The sequence below is a fragment of the Panthera tigris genome, chromosome F2, assembly GCF_018350195.1.
Source record: "Panthera tigris isolate Pti1 chromosome F2, P.tigris_Pti1_mat1.1, whole genome shotgun sequence".
In the NCBI taxonomy this organism is placed as follows: Eukaryota; Metazoa; Chordata; class Mammalia; order Carnivora; family Felidae; genus Panthera; species Panthera tigris.
Window position 1 is genome coordinate 81,995,055 of NC_056676.1, and position 10,254 is coordinate 82,005,308.

A 10,254-nucleotide genomic window follows, 5' to 3' on the forward strand; every position below is an offset into this window, starting at 1 on the left:
CTGGGAGTGGGTGAAATCCTGCCTCACCCCTTCCCTACACAGACGAGGGGCCCTTCCCACCCCCTGCAGCTTGCGTGCTGCTCAGCTCAGACTGGTGGTGCCAGGACCAGGCAGACACTGGGCGAGGCTCTGGAGGGGCACACCGCCACCCGGCTGGCCGTGTGAGCAGGGATCGGGGAAGTGCCTCCATCTGCCAGCGTTCCGAGTAAACGGAGTGTGGGATCAGGCATCTGGGATGGGGGTTAGTGCAGAGCACACGGTGGGGGTGGGGGGCATTGCTAAACAACGAGACTTTGGACGAACACAAAAGGCTGTGAGTGACCAGCTGGATGACAAAAAGTCCTTGTGGACACCTGAGGCTTTGTCGTGACCAGTCAAGAGGCTCTGATCTCTGCAGCGCAGGGCAGGCTGAAGGCTCCATCGTGAAAGGGCCACTGCAGGCAAGCTCCAGCACCAGCTCACCGGTGGTCCCGTGCCCGGGGCGGGGGGTGGGGGGGGGTGGGGAGGGGCAGTGACCATTCTAGAATGTGATGTGTCTGTCCCTGCAGCTGGACCATATGGGTCCAGGAACCAAGCGATGGGAGCAGACGTGGCCCCCACCATGCCTCCGATGACCCCGCCACCCATCCCTGCAGCCCCGGGGTCAGTCCCACAGGATGAGTACTTCTGCCACGGACACAGCCGCAGTCCCACTGAGCTGAAGGCCACGGCTGCTCCCAGGGCACCCCGGCTCCTTGCGTCCAGGACCAAGGGTCCGGGAGTGACCCGACCACCAGGAGAAGGCAGGGTCTGGGTGGGGTGGAGGCAGGGGTGTGGCCATTCCTGCAGCTAATGGACACGTGTAGCCACAAGGGACCTCAGGGGCAAGGGTTTGCACACCCCAGGTGAGCACCAGGCCAGGCCGACGTGCGGTAGGGGTGGGCGAGGGGAAGGAGGAGTGGAGCCTTAGAGACGAGGCCCATGCCACAGCTCTGGCTGGGGGCCCACCTGTTCACCGTCCCCCGTGCGTCTCCCCAGGAAGAGAAGCCCACGGGTGCCCTGGGAGCAGGGTTCCAGGGCCTGGTTGACGGCGGTGAGTGCACGGCTGCCTCGACCTCCTTCCAGCTGCGAGCGGGGCTGCACCAGAGGCTGGCTCTCTCCTGTTTTGTGTCCTGCACTCAACAGGGGCCACCCCGAGTCCACTCCCCAATATGCTTGCCATCAGACCCTGCTTCTGGGGCCCGGCCTGGACACATGCCTGGCTGCCGGCCGGGATACTCCCTTCGCACAGGGTGCCCTGTGCCAGGACTGCCTTCAGCGGGTCTGTGAGCCCGGGACAGGCCTGCCCGTCTCGGCAGGAATGCCAGGTGACACGGCTACTGGGGCAGTTAGATAGCTAGAAGAGCGTGACTTTCCCTTGGCAATGGACAAAGGTGTGGAGAGGAGAGGGACCTCACTGCCCAGCAAAGGGAAGGAGGGACATTCGGAGCCAGCCCTTGGCCTGGACATAGCCGGCCCAGAGCCCTGACGGGGCTGTGCTGGGTGGGGAGGGGCAGCACCCAGACAGGAAAACCAGAGCAGTCACCAGCTTGGGGAGCAGGAGGTTCCAGTTCCCCGCACAAAGGGGACTCATGGGGGAGGGTGCCTGGGGGGCTCCGTCGGTTAAGCGTCCAACTTCAGCTCATGATCAGGTCATGATCTCAAGTTTCATGGGTTTGAGCCCCACGTCGGGCTCTGTGCTGACAGCTGGAGCCTGGAGCCTGCTTCAGATTCTGTGTCTCCTTCTTTCTGACCCTCCCCTGCTCTCTCTCGTGCTCTCTCTCTCTCTCTCTCAAAAATAAACATTAAAAAATTAAAAAAACAAACAAAGGGGATTCATGGTGGGAGAGGGGACCCAGGAGCCTGACGGAGTACTCGAGCAGGAAGTGGGGGCCTAAGGCCAGGACAGGCCCTGTGCCCTTGGCAGTTGGGCCACGCCCCCTATTTGGTTGGCAGTGACCTTGGGCCAGGTAGGAGCCTCTTTGGACTCTGCCCAGGTGAGACAGGAGCAGGGTTGTGGAGTGGAGACCTTGGGAAGGCAGCTGGACAGAGGGGTCTGGAGCTCGGGAGAGAAGACCATGGTATGTGACTGGTGTCCAGGGCCCAGGGAGTGGGGGAGGGGGCGGCTTCAAGGGCAGGACACCCTGGCCAGCCCAATGTCCCACAGAGGTGGCCAGCAGCAGAAGGTGGGCATGGTGTGTGACCCGAGGGGTAAGGGCCTTGGGGCTGAGCAGATTTTCCAGGAAGGAAAAGGGAATCTGAAAGGGAAGAGGGCTCTTCCTGCGGCTTCCCTGGAGGAGGGGACGGTGGGGGGACAGCCCTGGGTGACAAGGGGAGGGAGGACAATCCTAAGGAGGGTGGGTCTGCATTCCTTGGCTGTGGGCCACCTTCTGCCTCTGCCCTGAAGGACATCCCCCCTCTCCAGCCCGGGGCCGGGAGGAGGGCAGAGGGCTGGCTGTCCACCTGAGCCAGATAAGGACAGAACTAGGTTGCAGGCTGCCTCAGGCCCACACAGGGAGGCGGCAATCTTGGCTCTGCCCCATCGGGCAGCTGCGGAAGGATCCCACTCACCTCCTCGGGGCAGAGGCCAGCGGCAGAAGGAGCTTGGTAAGACAGGTGGGTACAGGGAAGGCAGCCCTCCTGAGCCCCGTCCTGGCAAGGGTCTTGAGATGACCCCATGCGGTGTCCCTGCCGCCGCCCCACGGGGGAGAGCAGGTGGCTCCCGGATTGGTCAGCGCCCCAGCCAGGAGCAGCACCGCCCTCTCAATCTGTCAGCCTGATTACCGATTACCTCCGCCCAGGGCGCCTCCACCCTCCGCCGAAGGGGGGCGGCAGGCGGAACCTGACCTGCACACCCGCCCCGGGGCCACCCCAGCCTTGCCCCCTGCCGGGAAACCGCTGGAGCCGGGAGTAACCCCCACCCCCACCCCGCCACCGCCCACCCCCACCTCCCCGGGCCGCATCTCCCACGTCCCTGCCGGTAACCTGCACCCTCGCCCCCCAGGGAGGGAGGCCGGCCCGGGGCTCAGACTGCCCGGTCCGGGCGAGCCAGAGCGCGGAGCTCCCGGCCGCTCCCCGCTCCACCGGCGCCTTGCCCCCCCACGCCCGCCCCAGCCTCCGGACCCGAGCTCAGCGCCCGTCGAAGGAGCTTCGGTCTCTGCTCCCTGGCCTGCCCGGGTCTGGCCCAGGCCTGGGTGTCCCACCTGCCCGCGCGGCGCCCCAGCGCTCCGAACGCAGTCTCTCGGCTCGCGGCTGGGCCCGCGCCACCCGAATTTAAACCGGCCGCGGCCCCGCCCTCATCTGGGGGCGGCGGCCCGGGGTGGGGGGCGCGCCCCGAATCCGGGTGGGGCGGGCGGGTACCCAGATCCCGGCGGGGGCCAGGGCGGCACCCCGGGCGCGCCCCTCGGTAGGCTGGCCACCCGTGAGCACCCCTGGTGAGGAATGGCCCCGAATTGCAGGGGGGCGGCTGCCCTCTCCCTCCTGCCCCTTTGACCCCTTCCCCAGAGTCCCCGCGAGGGAGCGGAGGTGGGCACAGGGTGCTGGGGGAGGGGTCCATCCCCCCGCCCCTCTCAGCGGGTTCAGTGGACTTTGTAAAGGAAATGCACACCTGACCGGCGGTTTCACTTTCCAAAACGCGACTGTATTGCGGGAGAGCCGGTCGGGAGGGGTTCGCACAGCTCCTCTGCTCACATGTGCGTGGGGGTGTGGGGGGAGTGCGCACTGCTGGCCACCTGCTGGGTCTGCTCAGTCAGGGGGGCTGGGGGTCGGCTCCCCCCACTGCTGCTTAGGTCCTGGGTGGGCTGAGCCAGGGTTCCGCAGGGGCTCCCCTCTGTGTGCCCCTTGGAAGAACTGGGGTTTCTGTGTCCCCAGCTGGTTCCCCTGTCTGGAAAAGATGGCCAGACTTCACCCCACCCCGGCTGAGGAGCCTCCCCCTGGGCTCAGAGGAGGTCCCCGGTGCATCCCAGAGCTCCTGGCCCTCCTCTCAGAGGCCCACCCTGGCACCGTGAGGCAGTGGCTGCTAGAGGTGTTGGGGATAGAGGCCCCGGAACCTTGGGGGCACCACCTTGGTGCCTCCCACCAAAGCAGAGCCCGAGGCTCTCTCCCATCCCCCAGTCCCTGCCTCGAGGGCTCAGTCTCTCTGCCCCCCTAGCCCTTATCTTTGCCTGGTTATTTTTTTTTTAATTTTGTTTTTAAATGTTTTATTTATTTTTAAGACAGAGAGAGACAGAGCATGAGTGGGGATGGGGCAGAGAGAGAGGGAGACACAGTATCCGAGGCAGGCTCCAGGCTCTGAGCTGTCAGCACAGGGCCTGACGCAGGTCTCGAACTCACGAACTGTGAGATCGTGACCTGAGCCGAAGTCAGACACTTAACCGACTGAGCCACCCGGGCACCCCTGCCTGGTTCATTCTTGACCACATACTTGAACAGGGCCACCCTGACAGTCACCGAAAGTGTACCTGGAGACGCCTGTGCAGGTGCAGGCATTTCTGGGGTGGAGGGTTCTGGGGTCCACCCCCGTGGCTCTGCCCTCACCCCGCCTACCAGGCCCACACTCCCACCTGCTCACCAAGGCTCCCTGGCCCCCGGGGCTGGCCTCTGGCCACCTGTGTGCCCTGGTGCACATCCACCCACCCACGCTTGACGTTCTGTGTGGCTGCCGCTGGCCACCGGGGAGCCCCGACCCCCAAGGGTAGTGAGCTCCGGCAGGGGCCCGTGTCCAGCAAGGGGCGCTGGCCCAGCTGCATCTCTGCCCGCGAGGCCCCGGGACACCGTCCGCGATGGCCTGCTGGGAAGCGTGGCTGTGCTGGCTGTGGCTTGTGGCCCAGAAAGTGCCTCAGAGTCACTCCTGCCCACGACCAAGCCGTGCAGGCAGCATCGCCACCAGGCCTCGAAACCCAGGTGCGTGCCAGCCCCTCTCGTGGGAAGGAGGACAAAGGCTGGCCCTGTCCCCGCGCCGTGCCCACTGGTCCTCTCCCGGTGTTTCCAGTTTCTTGCAGGAGCCTCCAGGTCAGCCTCCGGGACCCCCTGGGGAGCAAGCCTGGGTGACCGTCCTACCTCCCCAGCCCCCAAGCCGACCCCGATCAGGACCTCTCAGAGCCGGTGCCTTCCCAGAGCCCCAGCCCAGTGCGTCTGCCCAGCCACCCCCAGGCCTAGGCCTGCACTGCGGCACAGCAGGGAGGGCCTCAGGGAATTAGGGGGAGGGGCTGTGGTGTCAGGAGGCCAGTGGGGTGACTCCCCCTATTCAGTCCTGCCAACTGCTCTACCTGTGGCCGTCATGTCCTGAAGCTGGTGGCCCTACCCCAGCCAGCTGTCCTGCTTCCCCTAGAGGCCCTGTGGGCCAGAGGCTCCGAGGAGGGGGTCCCAGGGCCATGTTACCGTGCTGACCCTGGCCTGGTCTAGGAGGTGGCCGTGTGGGCTGCGGTGCTCGGCTACAGGCCCCACTCGGGGCCTGTAGGGCTCGGCCCGACTCAACCTATGGGTCCGTACGGCAGCTGGTCCACAGAGTGGCCCTCGGAGAGAGGCCCTGTCTCCTCCAGGAGGCGCAGCCTAGCGTGGCAGTGTGGCAGAGGTGGGCAGGGAGCGGAGCGGCCGGCTGACGTCTCTGTGGCAGCCCAGTGGCTCCGGCGGCAGGCCCGGGGGTTGGTACCCACGAAGGCAGCCCCTCCTTGCAGGGCCGGGCCCCTCCAGCAAAGGGGCAGAAGGAAGCTGTGCTCCCCGCGGCTCCCACGGGAACCCCTGTCATTAGAGGGGCCTCATGACATGCCTGCCTCCAAGAGGCGCCGCTGCCTCTTACCCCCTCAGTACCCCCCTATCCTGGGCCCCCCACCCCGTGCCTCATGCTGCTCCCTCTGTCAGCAAGGACTCACGGCACAGGCGGGCCCGGGCAGTGCAGCCGGAGGACTGGGCCATGGCCTGGCTTAGCCCAGGCGGCTGTGAGCCTCAGGACATAGCTGGGGGGGTGGGGGCGGGGAGCCTCTGCCCAGACAGGCTGTCGTGCCGGACGCTCAGCGCTGGGGTGAGCTGACAGGGTTATGCCCTGTTAGGGGTGGCATTGTGTCCCTCCCCCATGCTCATATATGAAGTCTTGACCCCTGAGCTCCTGAGAACATGCCCTCATATCGAAGGTCGTTGCAGGCGTAATCAGTTAAGATGGGGCCTCCTGAAGTCCCGACTGCCGTCCTCACGAAAAGGGGATTTTGGACAGTCGCACGAGGGAAGATACCACTTGCAAACCAAGGCAGGGGGCCTGGAGCAGACCTTTCCCTTGTACCCTTTAAAAGGAATCAACCCTGCCCATGGCTGGACTGTGGGCTTCCAGACTCCAGAACCGTGAGTCAATTTGTTTTTCCTTTCTTTTTTTTTTTTTTTTTAATTGTTTTAATGCTTATTTATTTTTGAGAGAAAGACAGACAGAGAGAGAGAGACAGAGAGAGATAGAGAGAGCAAGCGGGGGAGGGGCAGAGAGAGAGGGAGACACAGAATCCGAAGCAGGCTCCAGGCTCTGAGCCGTCAGCACAGAGCCTGATGTGGGGCTCGAACCCATGGATGACGAGATTGTGACCCGAGCTGAAGTCGGATGCTTAACCGACTGAGCCACCCTGGTGCCCCTCGTTTTTCATTTCTGTTGCTTAAACCACTCAGCCTGTGCAAACGGAGATCGTCCCCAGTTGTGAGAACCAAACCTGGCAGAGCAAGTGAAGACGGGGTCTGGGACTTCGGCACAGGGGGAGACCTGGAAGCCGCTCCTTCAGGCCCCGCCACCCCTGTGCTACAGGACAGATGAAGGGGGCGAGGGGAAGGTGCGGCCAGGGTGGACCCACCTGGTGACTCCCAGGCTGGGCATCGAGGGTGGATTAAACTAGGCAAGATGCCTGACCTGTACTTCAGAATTAAATTTCTCTGCATCTTGCTCCAAATATGTTTTCCTTCGAGTTATTGCATAAACAGGAGTCAACAATAGCAATACCGAGGTCTTAGCTGGGAGCTCTGCTTGTAAAGAAGAGGTGGAAGGTGCACCCTCCCTGACCCCACTCCCAGGACGGCTTGGCGTCTGAACGGTGGCGTCTCCAGAGCCATTTTCCCCGGCCTGTCGTTCGTGCCTCTGGAGGCTGGCCGCAGGGCCTGCCGCAGCTCCAGCCCTGACCGCTGCTGGGAGAGCGGGCTGAACTTGGCGTGGGACCTGAGGCTGCACACGAGAGGAGAGCCGAGTCTGGAAATCGCCACGAAAAGCCTCCGGTCACGGTGCCTGCCCCGGCTTTTCTTCCTCTTCGTCTCTCGAGGGGGCGGGTCTCTTCCGAGGGCAGGCAGGGCCCCAGCACGGAGCCCCCAGGTTGTCCAGCTGCTCTGGGGCCACCTCTCTTCTCCCCGGGCACCCTGCAGTGGGCTGTTCCCCAACTCCCCCCCCCCCCCCCCAGACTTCTAAGGTACCTGCAAGGCTGAGGCCCGGCTGTTCTCAGGCCAGAGCCCCGCCAGGTCTGCTCAGACGGCCCCGTGTGCCCTCCAGCCCCGTGTCCTGCTCCTGAGGCTCTGACCAGTGCCCCCCACCCCCACCCAGAGGCTTCACCTCTACCTGGAACACAGCTCAGGAGAGAGAGGACCGTCTGAGAGCCCGGCCTGGCTCCCTGCACGCCTGCCCCCACCGCCGCCAGCCCACCTGCTGGGCCTGGCCATGTGCCGTCTCTACAGCAGCCCCTGCAGAGCCTGGGATACCCAGTAGGAGGTTTGGTTCTTGAACAGACCCCGGGTGTGCCACTGCCCGGCCAGGGGCCTCTGCCCTACTGTACCAGCAGCTCCAGCCGAGTGGTCCTCTGGGGGAGGAGAGCAGCGTTATCCCAGGCAGCCCCCATGCAGCAGAAAGCCTCCGCGTCACCCCACCGTCCCTCCGCCATAGCCAGAGGGGATAGGGCAGGTAGAGACCACCCCTTCGGCCCTCCCGGCCCGCCGGGGGGCAGCCAACGAGGGCACCACGCCCGCTCTTGCGTCTTGAGCTCGTGGTGTTTGGAGGCTGCCCCCTCCGGCTCCAGCTGGCCTGCCAGGCTTACAGGGGGGAGGCTTCACGCAGCGCCCTCGCCAGTCAGCCTGGTCCTTTGCAGCTCGCGCCGGAGGCGGTGACGGCGCCAGGGATGTGGGCACCTGGAAGGACCTTGGACTGGAGGTCAGGACGTCAGCATGAGACAATTCCCGGAGGCAGTAGGAGGAGGAACTGGGGGAGGGGCTTTTCTGGGAGCACCCAGCTACGGAGCACCGAGGACGCCACGGCTGACGGGCCAGCTTGTGGGCCCAGCCCTGCCCGTTCCACTCGGCGCCCAGGCTCAAGCAGCACCTCCAGCCTCCGGCGGCCCCCTCGCACGCTCCCCGTGAGCGCTCGCACAGCGAGCTCTGGGCAGCCCCCAGCCCCTGCCCCGGGCCCTGGGCCGTACCTGTGGGCGCTGCACCGACCCTTGGGCCCTCAGGCCCCAGCTGTCCGGGAGCTGCTTGAGGAGGGGAGCTGCGCCAGGCAGGCTCCACAGACAGCCAGGTCGAGCGGCTCCGGGAGCCCCCACCTGGGGACAAGACGGTGGTCGGCATGGCCTTCCTGTGTTTGCACTGTCCCCGCCCCTACGGCCTCGCTTGGCCTCTGCCCGCTGCGCCGAGCCATCCCACGGGGCCTGGCGCTGCCCTGGGCTCCCTCCTCTCGCAGCCTCAGCTCACCCGGCGGTGCCCCCTTTGCCCTCCCCACAGGTGCCAGTGCAGCTGCCGGGCCTGGGGGCTTGGGGCACAGGCTGGCCTTCCTCCTAGCCCTCCCGCCACTGCCCTTCCCCAGGGGGCCTCCGACCCTGAGCTGCCGGCACTCCCTGCCACCTGGGGGAGGGTGTGCCGACCATCACCAGGAGCTGGTGGCTCGGCCTGGGCTGAGGGGCCCCCACCTGGCCCTGCCCCCCACGCCCTGTATCTCCTGCCCCCCGAAGCTGGGCGGCAGCCACCATGGTGTTGGGGGTCAGGCCTCCCTGCAAGGCCCGCAGCCCCTCCACACCATCCAGCCAGCTGCCGGGTTGTCCAGGGTCCCCGGGGGGCACCTGCGAGCAGGACACATTTCGGCCCCACTGGGGGAGCCCCAACATGACCCCCCCAACGCTAAGACTGGCCGCCCTCCCGGTCAGCAGGACCCCACCTTCATGGCCTCCGTCGCTACCGTCTCCATGACCTTGTCACTCTGTCACCTCCGCGGCTCAGGGACATCCCTGGTGGAAGCAGCCCCTTGGGCCCCCTGGACAGGCCAGGACGTGACTCCTCCCCTCCACCGGGTAGCCCAGCCTGGAGACCGGTGTCCCCTGGTGGACGGGGCCTGGGGCAGCCTACGGCACGAGGGACTGGCAGTGGGGTTGGGGGGAACCACGTGGACTGCCCAGCACCCCTATACCTCTGTGCCTAAGGCTGGGCTCACGCTGTGGGCTTGCCGTCTGGGCGTCCCCACTGCTGGTCGCGGCCCAAGCAGACCCAGGCTGCAGCCCCTGCCCTTAGCGGCCTGCGTGGGCGGCCCTGGAACTTCGGCCACATTTGTCCACGTGGACCTGCTGGCCTTCTCGGCACAGCTCCACCAGGCCCTGGAGCCAGGCCCAGCCCTCCCTGCTGAGCCGCGTCTCCCTGTTTCCCAGAAAACAGCCTCAGGGCCTCAGCCGTGAGGGTGGGGGACAAGCGGCAGAAAGGGGATGCAGGGCTGGAGCCTCTGACCCTAGCTCGGTTCCCTGTGTGGTGGCAGGGGCGGAGGGCTCTCACCCCCAGCCAGGCCCCATCCAGCCCACCTGCGCAGCTGTGGGGCTGAGCAGGAGCCACCGCCAACGGATACCAAGCCTGCCTTGTGTGTGACCTGGGGGGGGCAGCGGAAGTGTGGGCAAGGCCCACACTTCGGGGAAAGCATCTCCTCCGTGGCCACGGAGACCCCTCCTGAGCCTGATCCTGGGCCCTCGCCGGCCTCTCCCTCCTCCCCTAGCTGCCCCACCCTTGGGGCCTGGTCACCCCCCACCCGAGACTTCCCGACACTCCTGGACTGGCTCTTGCTTCCGGGAACCCCACACCTTGGCCACACCCTCCCCCATCCATTTCGGGGGAAACCGGCCCCTCCAACCTGGAAGTCCTTTCTCCCAGGCCTGTTGCAACAGGGGCGAATCCCCCCCAGAGGGGACGCTCCCAGGTCCTTGCCAGCCCATGGTTTTCCAATGTGCTTTTCGGTCCGGCGGTCAGGTGGGCCACCCC

General features: G+C 65.8%; 1 protein-coding gene across 1 annotated transcript; it reads left to right on the forward strand.

The window, feature by feature from the left end:
- Positions 1 to 577: 577 nt before the first annotated feature.
- Positions 578 to 6,875, forward strand: LOC107180508. Its single transcript, XM_042972900.1, has 7 exons — positions 578 to 793; positions 1,018 to 1,072; positions 1,989 to 2,099; positions 2,444 to 2,625; positions 5,019 to 5,145; positions 6,147 to 6,351; positions 6,664 to 6,875. The coding sequence occupies exons 1-7, from the start codon at positions 578 to 580 to the stop codon at positions 6,803 to 6,805; spliced, it is 1,038 nt and encodes a 345-aa protein (XP_042828834.1). The 3' UTR covers positions 6,806 to 6,875.
- The last annotated feature ends 3,379 nt before the right edge of the window (positions 6,876 to 10,254 follow it).